At 34.4% G+C, this 22,143-nt stretch overlaps 1 protein-coding gene across 1 annotated transcript in view; it reads right to left on the bottom strand.

Moving 5' to 3' along the window:
- Positions 1-22,143, bottom strand: part of MANEA (mannosidase endo-alpha) — an 85,431-nt gene that overhangs the window by 43,750 nt on the left and 19,538 nt on the right. Inside the window, exon 3 of the mRNA XM_007115363.3 lies at positions 6,095-6,204. Coding sequence (XP_007115425.1) covers positions 6,095-6,204 — 110 coding nt within the window. The remainder of the gene's footprint in view (positions 1-6,094; positions 6,205-22,143) is intronic.

The raw sequence follows: 22,143 nt of genomic DNA on the forward strand, positions 1-22,143 counted from the left end.
CCTCTCCCGTTGCGGAGCACAGGCTCCGGACGCGCAGGCTCAGCGGCCATGGCTCACGGGCCCAGCCAGTCCGCGGCACGTGGGATCCTCCCAGACCGGGGCGCGAACCCGGTTCCCCTGCATCGGCAGGCAGACGCGCAACCACTGCGCCACCAGGGAAGCCCGGAACCCCAACTTTTAAGACCTGCACCTGAGAGACAAGCACCGAAAACATTTACGTTTGAAAATTAACAGGGCTGTTGTCCATGAGACACACAAGGCTATAGTGAACTGAGAAACATACTTAAAAGGCTCATGAGGATTCACTATGCCTACACCCCAGGGCCCAGCACAAAGGCAGCCAATTAAAATGCCTAGTCTTTCTGTAAAAGAGACTTATATGCTTATCTTAAAGCTTCGGCTTAAGTGGCAGGTACCTAATTTAAGGCATACCGAGAAGCTTACTGAATACTCTCCAAAGACCAAGAAGCCTCTCCCGTCTCACTCCAGGTCACCTTATCTTCCAGAAAGAAGCTTGTATATACACCTGATGGCCTGGTTTTTGCGGCTGCTTCTAAGTAAGGGGGCACTACCTCGATCACCTGGCTCTGGTGGCCACAGTGGTGGACATTTATGAGTCCCATAGGACTGCAACAAATAGAGAGAGTTCGTAACCAGCAACAACCCACAGGACAAAGCAGAGAGACAACAGACAGGCACCCAATCTTTCTGTGAAAGAGGACTAATATCCTATTTTCATAGCTTTGGCCTGAGGGGAAGACATCAAATTAAACACATATCTAGGGGCCAACTTCAATCTTGTGCAGAGACCAGGGAAAGAAGTGGGCACCTACTTTGCAAACACCCTCCGCCCAGCCCCAGGTCATGTGAATCTTTGAGAAAGGAGCTTCTGCCCACATTTGGTGCACCAGCTTTTGTGGTTGCTGCCCACAAGAAATAACCCTTGATAGCCTGCCTCTGGTGGCTATGGGTATTGTGTTCATGGGTCTAATGGGATGGCACAAAGGAAGAAATGGTGCTTAACTATCATGCAGGGCTCAGTACAGAGGAAGCAGAATGAAGTGTCCATCTCCCAGGCTTCCATGGAAAGAGGTATATATGTATAACTTAAAAGCTGCTGCCCAAAGTCTGGCTTCCAACCAGCCTGAACTTAGGTGCTGACTGAGATCCTCCCTTTTAGGACACTGGCAGGTCTTGGGAAACTCTCAACGGCTGGGAGCCACTAAGAACTAAGTAGGTTGTTTGGACAATCAGAAGGATATGAGAGACAGCCAAGAAACAGGACAGGGTTAAACATTAAGGTTCATCTCCTACATGAGGGAACACCTTCAAGACTGGGAGAAGAGGTTGTTTCATCTAATACATAGAAACCAACACAAAATGTCAGGGAAACTGAAGAAACAAAGGAATATGTTCCGAATAAAAGGACAAGATAAAATCTTCAGGAAAATACTTAATGAAAAGGAGATAAATGATTTACATGACAAAAAATTCAAAATAAGTAATAAATATGCTCAACAACGTCAGAACGAAACATGGAAGAAGTGAGAATTTCAACAAACAGAAAATAAAGGAAAGTACCCTATAGAAATGATGAAGTTGAAGAATACAACAACTGTACTGACAAATATGAGGGTTCAAAAGCAGACTAAAAGCAAAACAAAAGATCAGTGAACTCAAAGACAGGGCAGTTTAACTCCTCCAACTAGAGCAGCAAAAAGAAAAACGAATAAAAAAGAGCAAAGATAGTTTAAGGAATTTATGGGAAAACATCAAGAGGACCATTATTTGCATCAGGTTCCCGGAATAAGGAGAGGAAAAGGGCAGAAAATTTATGTGAAGAAATAATGGCTGAACACTTCCCTAATCAGGGGAAGGAAACAGCATCCAGATTTATTTATATATATAATATAAATAAATCGTCAAAAGTTAAAAGCAAGGACAGACTGTATGAAGAAGCAAGAGAAAAACAACTTCTTATATACAAGGGAATCCCCAAAAGACTATTAGCATATTTTCCAGCAGAAAAATTGTAGAAGGGTGTGGCATGATATATTTAAAGCTCTGAAAATATTAAACTGCCAACCAAGAATACTCTACATGGCAAAGTTATCTTTCAGAATTGAAGGAGATATTAAGTTTTCCAGAAAAATAAAACATAGAGTAATGACCAATAGCCTAGTCCTATAAGAAATGTTAAAGGGACTTTTTAAGCTGAAACAGAAGGGTGCTAGTCAGTAACAGGAAAAAAAATACAAATATAAATCTCACTGGTAAAAATTAACATACAGTAAAATTTAGAAAAACCTAATGTTGTAAACATGATAGATTAATCGCTATACAAAGCACTAGTTAAAGGTTAAAAGACAAACAGTAAAAATAACTATAACTGCAATAATTTGATACTGAATATGCAAGATACGATGATGTAAATGGTGACTTCAAAAATATAAAAAGGGGGTAAGTAAAAATGTAGAGCTTTAGACTGTTACCAAATTTGTTACCGACTTAAAACAGACTATTATAAATATAAATTGTTTTATGTCAGCATTATGGTAACTACAGAGCAAAAACCTAGATTAAGTACACAAAAGATAAAGAGAATGGAATCTAAGACTGCCACTACAGAAAATCATCAAATCACAAAGTAGGAGATCAAGAGAAGTAGAAAGGAAAAATGAAATTACAAAATGTCTATAAAACAATAAACAAAATGGCAATAACTCCATACCTATCAATAATTAAGTGTACATGGACAAATTCTGGGAAAACAAACAAACAAGCAAGCAAAAAACCCAGAGAGTAGATAAACAGATATTTTAAAAGTCATCTATATCTTACCCACAAGAGTCTCACTTAGATGTACAAACACACACAGTCTGAAAACGAAGGGATGGAAAAATATATCCCATGCTCTTGGAAACCAAAAGAAAGCTGGGGTGGCAATACTTACATAAGACAAAGAAGAACATAAAACAAAGACTGTAATAAGAGACAAAGAACAAAGTAGGTCATTACATAATGATAAAGGGATCAATACAGTAAGAGGATATGACATTTGTAAATATTTATGCACCCAACATAGGAGCATCCAAATATAAAAGCAAATATTAACAGACCTAAAGGGTAAAACAGCCATACAATAATAATGGGGGACTTTAATACTCCACCGACATCGCAAATGGATATATTCTTAGAAACATACAACCTTCCGAGGCTGAATCATGAAGACACAAAATCTGAACAGACTGATTACTAGAAAGGAGATATTCAGTAATCAAAGACCTCCAACAAACAAAATCCAGAATCAGCTTCACTGGTGAATTCTACCAAATATTCAAAGAAGAATTAATACCAATCTTCTCAAATTCTTCCAAAAATTAGAAGAGAAGGGAACATGTCCAAACTCATTTTATGGGACAAGCATTACCCTGACACCAAAACCAGTCAAGACACCACAGTAAAGAAAATTACAGGCCAATATCCCTGATGAACAGAAATGCAAAACTCCTCAACAAAATATTAATAAGCTGAATTCAACAATACAACAAAAGTATCATACGCTGTGATCAAGTGGAATTTATTCCAGGGGTGCAAGGATGGTTTAACACCCTCAAATCAATCAATGTGATACACAACATTCACAAAATAAAGGATAAAAGTCATGTGATCATCTCAAAAAAGCAGAAAAAAGCATTCAACAAAATTAACACCCATTCATGATATAAAGTCTCAACAAAGTGAGTATAGAGAAAAAGTACTTCAACAAAATAATGGCCATATATCACAAGCCTCCAGCTAAAATCATACTCAAGGGAGAAGAGTCGACTGTTTTTCCTCCATGATCAGCAAAAACTCAAGGATACCCACTCTCACCACTTTTATTCAATAAAGTATTGGAACTCCTAGCCAGAGCAATAATGCAACAACAACAATAACAAATGAAAGGCATCCAATTCAGAAAAGGAGGAGTAGAACTGTCTCTATTTGCAGATGACATTGTGTGACATAGAGAAAACTCTAAAGATTTCATCAAAAAACTGTTAAAATAAACAAATTCAATAAGCTTGCAGGATACAAAATCAATATACACAAATCACTTGCATTTCTATTCACTAATAATGAACTCAGAAAGATAAATTAAGGAAACAATCCTATTTATTGTACAACTGCATCAAAAAGAGTAAGATACCTAGAAATAAACTTAACCAAGAACATGAAAGATCTGTACACTGAAAATTATAAGATGTTAATAAACAACATTAAAGAAACAGAAATAAATGATAAGATAGCCCACACTCATGGATTGGAAGAATTAATTTTGTTAAAATGTCCATACTACCAAAAGCAATCCATAGAGTCAATGCAATCCCAAAGGCATTTTTCACAGAAATAAAACAAACAATCCTAAAATTAGTATGGAACCACAAAAGACCCTAAAGCCAAAGCAATACTGAGAAAAAAGAACAATGTTGGAGGCATCACACTCCCTGATTTCAAACTATATTATAAAGCTATAGTAATCAGAACATAAAAACAGACACATAGATCACTGGAACAGAATAGAGAGCCCAGAAATAAGCCCAGGCACCTATGGTCAATTAATAACAAAGGAGCTAAGAATATACAATGGGGAAAGGACAGTCTTTTCAATAAATGGTGTTGGAAAAACTGAGCAGCCACATGCAAAAGAATGAAACTGAACCACCATCTTATACCATACACAAAAATTATCTAAAAATGGATTAAACTCTTAAGCATAAGACCTGAAACCATAAAACTCTTCGAAGAAAATAAAGGTAGTAAGCTCCTTGAAATTAGTGTTGGTAATGATGTTTTGGATTTGACACTAAAACCAAAACAACAAAAGCAAAAATAAACAAGTTGGCACTACATCAAAAAAGTTTCTGTACAGCAAAGGAAACCACTAACAAGTGAAAAGGTAACATAATAGATGGGAAAAAATATCTTCAAATCATGTATCTGACAAGGGGTTAATATGCAAAATATATAAAGGACTCCTACAACACATTAGCAAAAAAACAATCTGATTGAAAAATGGGCATAAGTTCTGAAGAGACATTTTTCCTAGGAACACATACAGATGGCCAACAGGTACTTGAAAAGGTGGTCAACAACACTAATCATCAGGGAAATGCCAACCAAAACCACAATGAGATATTACCTCATACCTGTTTGAATGGCTATTATCAGAAAGACAAGAAATAAGAAGTGTTAGCATGTGGAGAAAAGGAAACCCTTGTGCACTTTTGGTGGAAATATAAATTGATGCAGCCATTATGAAAATAGTATGGAGTTTCTTAAAATAATTTAGAATAGAATTATATTTTCCTGCAATTCCCCCTCTGGGTACTTATCCAAAGGAAGCAAAAACACTACCTTGAAAAGATGACTGATGTTCACTGCATCATTATTTGCGATACCCAGGAAATGGAAACATAAGTATCCATAACGATGAATGAATAAAGAAAAATGGTGGATACACACACACACACACACACACACACAAGAATATTACTCAGCCAAAAAACAAAACAAAACAAAAAACAGGAAATGTTGCCACTTGTGACAACATGAACAGACCTTGAGGGCATTACGCTAAGTGAAATAAGTCTGTCAGAGAAAGACAAATACCATATGATCTCACTTATATATGGAATCAAAAACAAAACAAAGCAACAACAAAAAAACCCCACAAAAAGTAAAACATAAAACAACCAATTCATAGATACAGAGAACACATCTGTAGTTGCCTGAGACAGGGGTTGGTGAAGTGGGTGAAGATAGTTAAAAGGCACAAACTTCCAGTTATAAAATAAGTAAGCCTCCAGGATGTAAAGTACAGCTTGATAACTACAGTTAATAATATTGTATCGTATATTTAAAAGATGCTAAAAGAATAGAACTTAAAAATTCTCATCACAGGAAAAAAATTGTAATTACGTGTGGTGATGGAAGTTAACTAGACTGTGATAATCATTTCACAATATATACATATATCAAATCATTATGCTGAACACAAACTAATCTAATGTTATATGTCAATTACATCTCAATAAAATAAATTAAATACCTTCAGATTATATTTATGAGCTTTATCCAAAATAGTTGGTACCAAGTTATCAGTAGGTTCTCCATTCTCATCATTTGAGTCAGGTGGGTACCAAGATAGGGCTAGTACACCTAATAGAAACAACCAAAAAGAAAAGAAAAATAAACACAGGAACAGAAATGAGGTATTGTTAAAAAAAATAAAGGTATTGGTAAAAAATACAGGTATTGGTATAAAAAAAAATATGGTAGAATAAGGACCAAATTGTTAACAATAAAAAGAAACATATTCTCAAATAATGTTGTTTTGTTACTTTACTTAGATACCACTTATGGTTATTTGATTACTTTGTATACTCAATACTTTAAACTTTTTATCAGGCATCGGTATCTTTTAATTAATTAGATTTTACTTTCTAGAATAAGTTTTAGATTTACAGAAAAATTGTACAGAAAGTAGAGTTTCTATCTTCTCCTCTCCTACTCACCATCCCCCCATGCCACACAGTTTCTGTTAGTATTAACATCTTACATTAGTGTGGTAACTTTGTTACAACTGATGAACCAATGTAGGTATATCATTAACTAAAGTCCAGAGTTTACATTAGGGTTCCCTCTTTGTATTGTACAGTTCTATGGCTTTTGACAAATGTATAGTGTCATGAACCGACTATTACAGTAACACACAGAATAGTTTTACAGCCCTCAAAACCCTTTGTACTCCACTTATTAATCCCTCCTCCTTCTCCTTCCTCAGTCCCCAGAAAATAACTCATCCTTTTACTATCTCTATATACTTTGCCTTTTCCAGAATATTATGTAGGTGGAATCATAAAGTAACGTTTTCAGACATTTCTTATACTCTGAAATATGCATTTAAGTTTCATTCATGTCTTTTTAAGACTTGACAACTCATTCTTTTTATTGCTGAATAATGTTCCATTGTATCAGTGTGCCACAGTCTGTCCACTTACCTATTGAAGACATCTTGGTTTCTTACAATTTTTGGCAATTATAAATAGAGCTGCTATAAACATTTATGTGTAGATTTTTGTGTGAATCAATATCACTTAACAGAAGATTCAAGAAATTTTTTAAATTACAGTTTATCCCTGTAGTACCTACTTACTTTTGAACTCATAAACTACAAAAAGAAAGTTTTAGAAACAATAAGCCTGCAAAGAAATTACTAACTGGAGAGGGAAATCTTTGAAATCAACTAATCCAAAGCCTCATTACATATATAAAGAAGCAAGAGGCCACTAAAAGTATGGTACTAAATTCTAAATCATTTAACAGACTCTTTCAGACAAGGAGGAAAATGCAATGTTATCAGAAGACAAGCATGTGGAAATACAGAAAAGGAAGGAAAGGTTAGAAACTGGCAGAGAGCTAAATTTTAAGACTTAAATTTGTGTTAACTATGTCGTGTACAAACAGCAGTCCCATCTAAAGACAAAACAGAACTTCTAGGTTAAGTTAACAGAAAAAAAAAAAGATATCTGTCCCCTATACAATCAGAAAATAAAAATAGCAACAAGAACACAAAGAGATAGAAGAAAGAATCTATAATATATGGGGCTTCAGGGGAGATTCTGGCTACCTAAGAAAGCACTCATGGAAAAACAATGTTGATGAGAAAAGTGTCTGAAGACAACTGATCACATTCAAGCTGCCTACTTCTCCAGCTTATAAGAACAACATCACCAATGAAAAGTGACAATAAAGATTTTCTCAACATGGGACCTATGAAAAAACCCTGCAAAAAAATGGTGGAAAAGAACATGGGAAAACATTATAAAGGAGAAACATACAAAAGAAAGATTATGCCATAAAGCTCAGGAAAATTATGAACACGGCATGCTTTGATGAAATTAAATACAAGATTCCTGTTTCTAATAGTAGATTAGGTTACTTAGGCCAACATTCCCAACAAAAACAAATTATTAAATAAGATATGGGGGGCTTCCCTGGTGGCGCAGTGGTTGAGAGTCCGCCTGCCGATGCAGGGGACGTGAGTTTGTGCCCCGGTCCGGGAAGATCCCACATGCCACGGAGCGGCTGGGCCCGTGAGCCATGGCCGCTGAGCCTGCGCATCCGGAGCCTGTGCTCCACAACGGGAGAGGCCACAACAGTGAGAGGCCCGCGTACCGCAAAAGAAATAAATAAATTAATAAATTAAAAAAATAAGATATGGGAACAAAAAACTTCCAAAAGCCAAAGAGCTGAAGAGAGTAAAGAATTACCTGTCTAAAATAAAAGTGAAAATGTGAAGTCAGAGAAGTAACTGGGAAAGGAAGTCAGTCTGCCCTAAGCATAATTAGAAGTAAACCAGCCCTCAAAATCAGTGGATTAAATCCCAGGTGGACAGTGCTTGGGAAGTCCTCTAGCTTGAAAGGGAATTTAAGGTGGGTAATATTTTCTACTGTATTGGCAAGCACAGATATAGAATATTTTCATTATCACAGAAAGTTCTATTGTACAGCATTGCCAGTATTCTGATTCTCTAAACACCTTATCAACTTGTTCTTATCCAATGATTTTTTCTTCCTCCCTATCCTTGCTGAAGTTATACTCTAAGGCTTGGGGAGAATGTTCCCTATTCTTCCTTACCCTCTTATTGTGTTTCAGTCAATTATCACTTCTACATGTTGAATTATACCCCCATATTGTGCTCTACAATCCAATTTATCTTTGTACAGTGTCTTTTGGGCTGTGTCACTCATGAGCTTTGAATAAGTAATGGCCTGGGAACCAAGCCAATGATGGTCCTACTCCTGAGGAGAACTGGCCCATTTAAATGTTAATGAATCCTTCACAGTAACCCAAAAGGTTTCTCTAAAATATGTCAATCAAGTATGATTTATAAATAAAATCTATTACTGTGTATTTCTACCACTCCAATTACTAAGGGAAAAGGGATACTCTTTAAAGTCCATTCTTAGAATATTAGCATATTAAATGCAGACCACTTCATAATGATCACATCCTCCCTCCACAGCACTTACCACAGGATCCTCAATATAAATGATACCCAACAATATTTTTGTTAAGCTAAATGCTTCTAAACAGGGTAACAGTTAAAAACACAAGCAGGAAATCAGATAGACCTGGAGAATCCAGTCCCAATTCTGCCATTTGATAGATGTTTAACTTTAGGTAAGTTTGTCTACTTAAGTTTTCGCATTTGTAAAATGGGAATAAATTCAGTTCATAACCTAAAAGGCTGTTTTAAAAAGTATGCATGAGAGAATGAATTATGAAGAGTAAGACCTCCCCCAAAAAGTGATTACAAAAAACATTTAATAACAAGAAGACAGTAAAACAGTAAGTAAATTTGTTTATGTTTACCTCAACAGAGCTTGTGATAGCTTCTTTTATATATAGGGAACTTAGTACTTCTTTCAAACATTCTTTCAAACTAAAGAATGAATAGAAAGAAAGAAAGCCCATTTCCAGGCATAAACACAATTACGCAGGATGACAATTTCAAGAAAAATTATAAGACATATAAAAAAGCAAGAAAAATAATGCACATTCAAAGCAATCAATAGAGCCAGACTCAGATCTGAAATAGATGTTGAAATCACTAAACAAGGAATTTAAAATTACTATTATGATTAAATGTTAAAAGATCTAATGGAAAAGACAGTCAACATGTAAGGTCAGGTGGAAAATATTAGCAGAAAGATGAAAACTAAAAGAATCAAATAGAAATGCTGGAAATGAAAAAAAACATTAAAAGAGATGAAGAATGCCTTCAACAGACTCATGAACAGACACAGCAGAGCTGAGGAAACAGTCAGGTAATTAAGCATGTCACAAGAAATTATCCTAACAGAAATGTAATTAGAAAAAATGACTGGGGGCAAAAAACAATAAACAATGCATCCAATACCTCTGGGATAAATATCAAAGTTCTAACACACATGTAATTGAAAGCTCAGAAGTAAAAGGTATATAAAGAGAAATAACAGCTAAGAATTTTGCAAAGTTAATGACACAAAGCAAGAAGCTCAGAGAACATGGAGAAGGCTAAATACCAAAAAACAACAACTAAAGATATATTAAAACTGCTAAAAATCAAAAACCAAGAAAAAACATTGCATAGAGAGTCAGAGAAAAAAGACAGATACATACAGGAAAATTAAGATATAAAAAGATGTTTAAAAATTACAGCATACTTCTCATCAGAAACCATGAAAGACAGAAGACAATGGCATAATATTTTTAAAGTTCCAAAAGAAAACAAATAAAATACCCCCAAATCTTTCCATTGAGAATTCTGTAGCAGATGAAGTATCATTCAGATAAAAGATACAAACAAGATGTAAAAAACTTCATTGCAAGCAGATCAGTACTACAAGAAATGGTAAAGGAAATTTTTGAGGGAGAATGAATGTGATACCAAACATCCACTTAGATTTACTCTAAAAAATGAGGAACATTGGAAATGTAATAAATGAAGGTAAAATAAACACTCTTTTTTTTCTTTTACTTTTAATTGCTTTATAAGATGACCAAACGTTTGAAGATGTGGTCAGCAACACATTGCCCATGAAGCAAATCTTGACCTCTGCAAGACAAGTGTTCTGCACCTTTGTTTACACTTTGCTTATGGCTACTTTTACACTACAGTGGCAGAATTGAGTGGTCGCAAAAACAATGTGGTACATAAAAATCAAAAATATTTATTGTTACCTGGTCCTTCACAGATAATGTTTGCCTAGCTCTGGTCTATAATAGGAGTAGTGTATAGTGTCTCTTCTAATAGAAGAATTATGACAACATTAGCAAAACGTATGGGAAGGAAAAACTGGGAATATACTGTGGTGAGGTCCTTATACTACATATGAAGCATGTATTATTTGCAAGTAGACTCATTACACCTAAAGGTATATTTTGTAAACCTTAGGTTATCAACTAAAAAAGAAAAAAAAATTAAATACTAAGCAAATAGTAGACACTAAACATAATCATAAAAAGTATGAAATTCCTAAAAATCTTATATGTTCTGGTATAATGTTATAAGCCATAATTCTAGTTATTACTTTAAAATGTATATCTCAGAAATAACTAAATTTCCTTGTCAATTGCATTATTATGAACTTTCATCAAAAAAAACAAAGAGGGTTTCCCTGGTGGCGCAGTGGTTGAGAGTCTTTAAAATATATATCTCAGAAATAACTAAATTTCCTTGTCAATTGCATTATTATGAACTTTCATCAAAAAAAAAAAAAGAGGGTTTCCCTGGTGGCGCAGTGGTTGAGAGTCCGCCTGACAATGCAGGGGACACAGGTTTGTGCCCCGGTCTGGGAAGATCCCACATGCCGCGGAGCAGCTAGGCCCGTGAGCCATGGCCACTGAGCCTGCGCGTCCAGAGCCTGTGCTCCGCGACGGGAGAGGCCACAAGAGAGGCCCGCGTACCGCAAAGAAAAAACAAAAAAGAAATAGGAAGAGACTGAAAAGATAGTAGATTTCAATCAATCCAACTATATAAATAAATCATATTAGGTGCAAACAATCTAATCATACTGATTTAAAGACAGAATTTTCAGATTGGATTTTAAAAAGGCAAGACCTAACCATATGTTGTGTCCAAGAAAACCACTTTAAGTATAAAGACAAAGATAAGTTAAAGGTAAAAGAATGAAAAAGGATATACGAGGCAAACATTAACCAAAGAGAGCTGGAGTTGTTATAGCAATGTGAGACAACATAGACTTCAAAACAAAGAATATTACCAGCAATAAAGAGGGATTATTTCATAACAAAGGACTCAGTTATCCCCAAAGATATAACAGTCCTAAATGTTTATGTACTTAAAAAAAGACCTTCCAAATATATGAAGCAAAAACTGACAAACCTGAAAGGAGAAATAGATGAATCCACAATTCTACTTGGAGACTTCAAAACTGCTTTATCAGTAACTGATAAAACAAGCAGAAAATCAGAAAGGATAAAGAAGATCTGAACAATACTATCAAGAACTTGAACTAACTGACATTTATAAGATAGCCCATTCAACAGCAGCAGAACACACATTCTTTTTCCAGAGAATCAATGAAACCAAAAGTTGGTTCACTGAAAGAGTCAACAATAATAATCAAACTCTGTAAATATTGACAGGAAAAAAAGGAGAAAAGAAGCAGAAATCTTTTGGCAACATCTATATAGATGCCATATACTTTAAAAGCATAAGAAAAATAACACACACAGCTCTTTGCCCCAAAAACTAACAAATTAGATGAAATGGACCAGTTCTTTCAAACATAAAAGTACCCAAACTCATTCTAGAATAAATAGATAACATGAATAGTCCTATGTCTATTAATGAAATTTTGTAGTTAAAAAAATAATGAAATCATCAGCCCAAGAGGATTTCACAGGTGAATTCTATCAAATAGGTAAGAAAAAAAAAAATACCAACTCTACTCAATCTCTTCCAGAGAATGAAAGAGGGAAGACTTCTTGACTAATTTTATGAGGTCATAACCTACTCTAATGACAAAAGACAGAGACATCAAGAAAAGAAAAACCACAGACAAACATCTCATATGAAAAAGGACACAAAATCCTTTAAAAAGATAAGCAAACAGGATTTAGCAATATAGAAGCAGGATAATAAATCATCACCAAATGGGGTTTATTCTAGGAATAAAAAATGAGATTCAACATTTGAAAATCAATCTATATAAGTAACTATATTAAACACTAAAGATTTAACAGTCAATGGATCAAAGAAAAAATCACAAGGGAAATTGGAAAACACTTAAGAGATGAATAAAACAGAAACAGTACATACCAAAGCTTATGGGATGTGGCCAAAGTGATGCTAAAAGGTAAACAAATAGCTGTAAATGTTTACATTTAACAAACAAGGAAAATCTCAAATAAACAACTTTACAACTTGAACTAGAAAAAGAACAAACTAATTCTAAAGCTAGCAGAAGAAGGAGATCATAAAAGATTAGCTCAGATATAAATGAAATACAAAACAGAAAAACAATAGAGAAAATCAATGAAAACAAAATTTGTTTTTTGGAAGAGATCACAAAATCAACAAACCTTTAGCTGGATGAACTAAGAGGAAAAGAGAGAAGGTACAAATTACTAAAATCAAAGATGAAAGTGAGAATATTACTACTGATTCTACAGAAGCAAAATGATAACTAAAGAGTACTAGGAAAAATTTTACACCAGCAAATTTGATAGCCTAGATGAAATGGACAAATTCCTAGAAGCCCCAAACCTACCCAGACTGAATTATGAAGAAATAAACAATTTGAATAGACTTATCACTATTAAGGAAATTGAATCAATAAACAAATATCTCCTGACCGTAAAAAAAGTCCTAGACCAGATGGCTTCATGGGTGAATTCTACCAAATATTTAAAGAAGAACTGAAGCAATCCTTTGCAAACTGTTCCAAAAACCAAAGAGGAGAGAATATTTCCCAAATCATTCTATAAGGTCAGCATTACCTTAATACCAAAGCCAGACAAAGACACAAGAAAACTACAAACTACTATCCTTTATGAATACTGATGCAAAACTCCTCAAAAAAATATTAGCAAATTGAATTTAGCAGCATACTAAAAGGGTTACACATCATGACTAGGTAGGGTTTATTCCTGGAATGGTTAGGATGATACAACAGATGGAAATTGATCAATGTAATATACCACATTAACAGAATGAAGGGAAAAATAAATAAATGGTCATCTCAATTGATGCAGAAAAAGCATCTGACAAAATTCAACAGTCTTTCCTAAAAGCACTCAAGAACTAGGAATAGAAAAAAAAATACCACAACATAACAAAAGCTTTAGATGAAACAGCTACAGTGAACAGCATACTCAACAGTGAAAGACTAAAAGCTTTTCCTCTAAGATCAAGAACAAGACAAGGATGTCTACTTTCACCACTTCCATTTAACACAGTACTGGAAGTCTAGACAGCAATTAGGAAACAAAAAGAAATAAAAGGCATCCAAATTGGAAAGAAAGAAGTAAAATTTTCTGTTTTCAGATGACATGATCTTATATGTAGAAAACTCTAAAGATTCCACATACACAAAATAATTAGAATAAGTGAATTAATCATAATTGCAGAATACAAAATTAACACACAGAAAGTAGTTTCATTTCTCTACAATAACAAACAATCTGAAAAGAAATTTCAAAAACAATTCAAACACAATAGCATCAAAAAGGAAAATATACTTATGAAGTAACTTAAGGAGGCGAAAGACTTGTACAATGAAAACTAACAAAACATTGCTAAAAGAAATTAAAGACAACACGAAAAATGCAATCATGTCCCATGTTCATGGACTGAAAGAATTAATTTTGTTAAAATGTCACAACTATTCAAAGTGATCTACAGATTCAATGTGATCCCTAGCAAAATCTCAATGACATTTTTTGCATAAATAGAAAAACCCATCCTGAAATTCATATGGAATTTCATGTGATCCTGAAGAGCCAAAATAACCTTGAAAAAGGACAAAATTGGAGGAGTCATACCTCTTGATTTCAAAACTTATTACAAAGCAACAGTAATCAACATAGTGTGGTACTGGTATAAAGACAAACATATAGACTAATGGAATAGAATAAAGACCAGAAATATACCCTTGCATATATGTTCAAATCTTTTTTGACAGAGATGCCAAGACCATTCAATGGGGCAAGGACAGTCTTTTTAACAAACGGTGCTGGGAAAACTGGATGTTCACATGCAAAAGAATTAAGTTGGACCCTTATTTAACACCATACACAAAAATTAACTCAAAATGGACCACAGATCTAAATGTAAGACCTAAAACTATAAGACTCTTAGAAGAAAACATAGGGGAAAAGCTTCCTGACATCAGATTTGGTAATGATTATTAGGATATGACACCAAAAGCACAGGTAACAAAATAAAGAATAAATAAACTGGACTTAATGAAGATTTAAAAATTTTGTGCATCAAAAGACACTATCAACAGAGTGAAAATGCAACCCACAGGATGGGAGAAAATATTTGCAAATCATTTATCTGACAAGGGATTAATACATCCAGAGTATAGAGAGAACTCTTAAAACTCAACAATAAAAATAATAAACCACCAGACTAAAAATGAGCAAAGGACTTAAATAGAAATTTCTCCAAAGAAAATATTCAATGACCAATGAGCACATGAAAAGATGTTCAACATCACTAATCATTAGGGAAATGCAAATCAAAATTATAATGAGATACTACCTCAAACCCATAAGGCTCGCTCTTATTAAAAAAAAAAAAATTTCAGAAAACAAATGTTGGCAAGGATGTGGAAAGATTGAAATCCTTGTGCACTGATGGTAAGTATGTAAAAAGGTACAGTTGCTGTGGAACACAGTAGAGCAGTTCCTCAAAAAATTAAAAACAGGATTACCACATAATTTAGTAATTCCAATCTAAGTATATAACTAAAAAAATTGAAGTTGAAGTCTGGTTATTGAAGAGACATTTATATTTGTACACATGTTCACAGTAGCATTATTCACATGCCTAAAATGTGGGAGCAACTCAAGTGTCCATCAACAGATGAATATATAAGCAAAATGTGGTATCCAAATACAATGGAATATTATTCAATCTTTAAAAAGAATGAAATTCTGCAATATGCTACAACATGGATGAACCCACATGATGCTAAGTGAAATAAAACAGTCACAGAAAGATAAATACTGTATGATTCTACTTATATGAGGTGCTTAGATACAAAATAATAGAGACAGAAAGTATAACGATTATTGCCAAAGGTGGGGTGAGGGGAATAGGGAGTTATCATTTAATAGGTAAAGTTTCAGTTATGAACATCTTCAGTTATGAAGATGGATGGGGGTGATGATTTACAGTGTTATGTATGTATTTAATATCACTGAACTGTACTCTTAAATATGGTTAAAATGGTAAATTTTATGTTATGTGTATTTTACCAGAATAAAAAGAATTTGAAAAAAAATTTTTTTAAGATCTTATCAATGGGTACAGAAAGAAAGCTTTTGATAAAACTCAGCATGGTAAAACTCTCAGCACTAGTAATAGAAGTAAACTTCTTTGACTTGATAAATGACATTAAAAAAACCCCTAGAACTCATATAATACTTAATGAAGAAAGACTTCTTTTCCCCTAAGATCAAAATCAAGTCAAGTATATCCTCTTCTCTTACCACTTATATCCACATAACATCGGAAGTCCAAACCAGTGCAATAAGGAAAGAAAAAGAAACAAAGGTATACAGATTAGAAAGGAAGATACAAACATGTCTTTATTTGCATTCAATTGTCTATAAACACAAAGAATACACAAAAATTCTCCTAGAGTTAATAAGTTGAGTTTATCAAAATCACAAGATACAAAATATAGATATATAGTATTTCTATACACCTTTGATGGGCAAAAAAATAAAAATTTAAGAAACAGTACCATTTATAATAGCACCCCCCCAAAAATACTTAAAATAAATGTAAAAATATATGTACAGAATCTGTACACTGAAAATTATAAAAATCTAAAGGTAGTTAAAAAAATTTAAAGTCCTGTATAAATGGAAAAATACATCACGTTTATGGAATGGAATATTTAACTTGTTATTGTTCAACAGTGGTAACTTATTATTTTAAAAATGTCAACTTTCCTCAAATTGATCTATACATTCAAGGCAATCCCACTCTAAATTCCACCAGGATATTTTAAAGATACGGACTAGTTGATATGGATAGGCAAAGGAATTAAATAGCCAATGCAATTTTGAAAGAGAACAAAGAGGAATCATACTACCTGACTTCAGGAAGCTAAAGCAATCAAGACAGGGTGTTACTGATGAAAGGATAGACATATTAAATCAACAGATCAGAATAGAGTCCTGAAATAAACCCAAACAAATATACATAGTCATTGGATTTTTGATAAAAGTAGAACATGTCAATGGCGATAGTACAGTCTTCTTAACAAATGAAGTGAGAAATGCCCATATTACATTCTTAGCAGAAAGAGAGGCATGTCCATTTTCCAGAGATGAAAGCTACATACTACAGTCTCTATGGACCTACAAAAAACATGCTTTCAAGAAAAAAATTACAAGGCATATGTAAAAACAAGAAAAACCCAGCACACTCCCAAGAGATAAAGCAATCAGTAGAACTAAACTCAGTTATCTATAGCAATATGAAACTATCACCAATCTGCATTTATAATATGCATTTTAAACTTAATACAATTACTCTAAAAGGAAAATTTATGACGTTGTGTTAGATGTTAATTTAAACGTAAAAAATCTAATTCATCTTACTGTAAGTTCTATTTCTTCTACTTTTATGTACAAATTCTAAAGGCAGGAGATACAGAGATAACTGTGGCTTTGTAAAAACTGATAATTTCTACCTTCAGAGAATATTCTAATATTAGTTTCCATCTACTGCTTTTGAAGTACCAATGAAGGAAACAAAGGGAAGTCCAAGATATGTGACTTCTTCTTCTTCTTCTTGTCTCTAGAATCTAACATAAGGTTGGGACATGGTAAAAACTCAGTAAGTATTTAGTGCTAAACTGAAGGAAAGGGAAGATAATTTTAAAGACATAGAATGAATTATGTTTTGCTAAATGTATTAGTTTTCTATTACTACCACGAATTAACACAAATTTAATGGCTTAACACAATGAAAATTTATTATCTTACAGTTTTATAGGTCAGAATTTGACATGGGTCTCACTAGGCTAATATCAAGGGGTTGCACTTAACTACATTCTTTCTAGAGGCTCCAAGGAAGAAGCTGTTTCCTTGCTGTTCTGAGCTTGTGGAAGACACCACATTGTTTGGCTCATGACTTTTCTAACCCCATTTCAAAAGCAGGCAGAGCAAGCTGAGTCCTTTTAAGATCACTTATCTCTGACTCTCTCTTTTCCCTCTTCTACTTTTAGGGACTCCAATGATTAGATTAGTTCCACCTCAAGGTGAACTGATTAGCAACCTTAATTATGCATCTGCATCCTTCATTCCTTTTGCCTTGTAAGACAATATATTCAGAGATTCTGGGCATTAGAATGTGTACATCTTTGGGGCCATTATTCTGAATATCCCACTATGTTTTTTGAAAATTTTATTAAAAAAAAGAAAGGTACTCATCTGTGATACTTTAAAGACTTGAAAAGGATACATATCTATCAGTGGCTTCTATCTGCTATCTGACACGTTATTATAATGGTTGGAATTTAAATATAACATTAATACTTCATTTCAATTTCATCATTCTTTTCTAGGAAAAAAAGGTTAAACCGCTAATATTTATACACGTAACACTTTAATTGTAAAGCAAATAATTAACCAGCTTGTACTGTGAGATACAAAAGTATCATTACCTCACAGAGCAATTAAATAAAAATAAAAATGAGGCCATTTATATCAAAGGAAAAATATGAATGTTAAAGAAGTCAAAGCACATTCAACCATATAGCAATTTAAATAGCCTTCATTGACTGTCTTCTTCAATTAAAAAAATGCCAGGGTCAGCATAATAGTTCCATGGATCAAAATAGTGTTTTGTGTTCACTATTTTTATAGTTAAATTATTCTCTGCCTAATAATGATAAGTATAATAGGAAGTGACATCAGCAACATGGTGGCATACGACAGTCCTCCTTTATATCCCCCTTTTTAATTAGATATCCTTACATAAATGAATCACCTTTGTGGGTATTTTGGGACCTAGCACCTCACTCCAAGGGACCTGTGAGGAATCTCCCCCAACAGTGTAGCAAGTAAGAAACAGACAAACCTCTCTAAGGGCTGCCAAACCAGCAGGGCCAGCAAATCTGCCTAGACCCCCACTGGCTGCTATCAGGCAAAAACTGAGTGAGTGCTATCCCTGGCAGGCACTCATGCATGAAAGAAAACTTGCAGAAGTCCAGCCTTCACAAAAGGACTTGAATTTGGTCACAGAGAAGGAATTATGAGAAACTTTACTGGTGCTGCCCCTGCCCCAAGGAAACACTGAACAGGGTTGATTTATCCAGTGGAGGTAACCTCTCCTTCATGGGAAAAAGAAAGCAGTGGGTAACAGGCTACCCCAGCTGGGCAGGATATGGCTGGAGAAACCCACTTCTCTTCACCAGCACCTGGAGTACTAAGGTGGGAGCTTCACAACTGAGGGAAGGGAGGATGATGGCAAAGAGGAGAAAAGAATTTCGAATAGCATTAAAGGGGTAGCACTCCAGCCATGAGCCTGTTGGAACACCACCCATTGAGATTGCTCAACTAGGTCTGTGGGCACTCTCAGTACACCTCAGTGCTATCACCCACAACTCCTCCCACTTTGCTGCTGGCTCCTTGTGCTCGTTCCAGAGTGAACCTCCGGAAATGTGTGCTGGTAAACAGGGAGCCCACTACGAAAACAAGCCACCACAGTCCGTGGTTTCTCACAGTAAGTGAGAAACTACAAATCTGAGCTATAGTGGCCACATTCTGAGATACAAAAGAGGTTTCCAACAGCCAACCTGGTGAAATGTTAAAAGCCAAGTAGACATAAAAGCTTAAAAGTCTGCCCACAGGGGATAAGAAGTATACTGGAGCAGATACAGCTTCACAGGGGAAAAAACTCAAATATCAACACTATAAAGATAATATGTCATATGCAGAGGGCACGAGCAGAGTTAAGGAGGTATCTACTACTTCATATGTGACAGCATCAAACCATATCTACAAGAACTATAAATAAAACCAAGGAGATACAGCATCACAAAAAGAAAATAGTATTTTCCAGCAACCAAGCTACAAGATGCAGGATATATGATCTAACTAATAAAGAATTCAAATTAGCTGCTCTGAAGGAACTCAAGTTACAAGAAAACTCAGAAAGACAATTCAATGAAATCAGGAATAAAATGATTTCTTTATTTCTTTTTCTTTATTAAAGAGAAGGAAATTATTAAAATTATTATAAAGAACCAAACACAATTCTGAAACTGAAAATTCAATGAATGACCTGACAAGTATTATGCAACAGAGAAAATCTGCAGCAGGCCTGACTATATGGAAGAAAAAAAAATGTAACTTGGAGGATAGGAATTTTGAAATGACAGAAGAGGGAATTTAGATTAAAAAAGAGCAAAGAAAGCCTACGTGATCTATGAATATCCATCAAAAAGGCAAATAACAGAATAATCAGGGTTCCAGACAGAGAAGGGGGAGGGCAGGGAGTTAATTTAAAAAAATAATAGCTGAGAACTTCCAAAATCTGAGGAAATACTTGGATATACAAGTCTACAAAGCTAATAGACAATCCTATTATCTAAATGCAAAAAGACATTCTCTGAGACTTTAAAGGCAGGCAGGGAAAAAATTTAAAAAGAATTAAATCTACAATGGACTGCCATTAGGCTATCAGCAGATTTCTTTGCAGAAACTCTTCAGGCCAGGGGACAGCAGAATGACATATCTGAAGAGCTGAAAGATAAAAATGGTCAGCCAAGAATGCTTTATCTAGCAAAATTATCCTTCATGTATGAAGGAGAAGTAAAGTAAAGGCTTTCCCAGACAAACAAAATCTAAGGGAGTTCACCACGACTACATCTGCCTTGCAAGAAATGCTTAAAGGAGTTCTTCAAGCTGAAATGAAAACAGGCTAATCAGCCAAATGAAAACATACAAAATTACACAATACACTGGCCAAATTGAGAAATATACAAACTTAGAAAACTATAACTCTGTAGTAGGATGGTGTGTTAACTATTCAACTATAGTATAAAGGCTAAATGAAAGAGTAGGAAAAGTAACTATAGCTGCTATAAATTGTTAATGAATATAAAACAAAAAAGAGGTGAATTGTGACATCAATAATATAAAGGGAGGAGCAAAATGGTAGACATATTAGGGAGTAAAAATAAGTTGCTTTCAGCCTGAATTGGACTTTTTTATGTGTAAGATGTTTTACACATAACCCCCTTGGTAACAATAAAACAAAAATCTGGAGGAGATCCACAAAAGACAAAAAAGGGGGAAAAAGAGCATACCACCATGGAAAATAACCAGTATACAAATGCAGGCAGAAAGAAAAAATAATGGAAATACAAAACCAAAATGCAATAAAAGAAAAAAATAATGGAAATACAAAACCAAAATGCAATTAATAAAGTGGCATTAATAAGTCCTCACATATTAATAATTACTCTAAATGTAAATGGATTGAATTCACCAATCAAAAGGCACATAAGTGGCTGGATGGATGAAAAACAAGACCCAACTGTATGGTTCCAACAAGAAAACTTTAAGGATGCACATAAACTCAAAGTGAAAGGATGAAAAGATATTCCATGCAAGTGGAAACCAAAAGGAAGCTGGGACAGCTATACTTATAACAATCAAAATAGCTGGAAAATCTACAAATATATGGAAACTAAACAACAAACTCATGAACAACCAATGGGTGAATGAAGAAATCAAAATGGGAATCAAAAATTATCTTAAAACAAATGAAAATAAATACACATCATACGTAAACCTATGGGATGCTGCAAAAGCAGATCTGAGAGGAAAGTTTACAGTGATAAATGCAGATATTAAGAAATGGAAAAAATTGCAAAGAAACAATCTAACTTTACACCTTGAGGAATCAAAACATGACAAGAGAACCAAGAACAGCCTATGGGGAAAGGACAGTCTCTTCAACAAGTGATGCTGGGAAAACTAGATAACCATACGTAGAAAAGAAAGTTGGGCCTATCCTACACTATTCACAAAAATCACCTTGAAAAGGATCAAAGAGTAAACATAAGACCTGATATAAAACACCCTGAAGTAAACATAGGATGGAAGATCTTTGATATTGGTCTTGGCACTGATATTTTGCATATGACACTGAAAGCACAAATAACAAAAGAAAAAATCAGCAAGTGGCACTATATCAATCTTAAAAGCTTCTACACAGCAAAAGCAACAATAGCACAATTAAAAGGCACCTACAGAATGGGAGAAATTATTTGCAAACCGTGTACTGAATAAGGGATTAATATCCATCATTTACAAAAAATTCATATAACT

The sequence above is a fragment of the Physeter macrocephalus genome, chromosome 10, assembly GCF_002837175.3.
Source record: "Physeter macrocephalus isolate SW-GA chromosome 10, ASM283717v5, whole genome shotgun sequence".
Lineage (NCBI taxonomy): Eukaryota > Metazoa > Chordata > Mammalia > Artiodactyla > Physeteridae > Physeter > Physeter macrocephalus.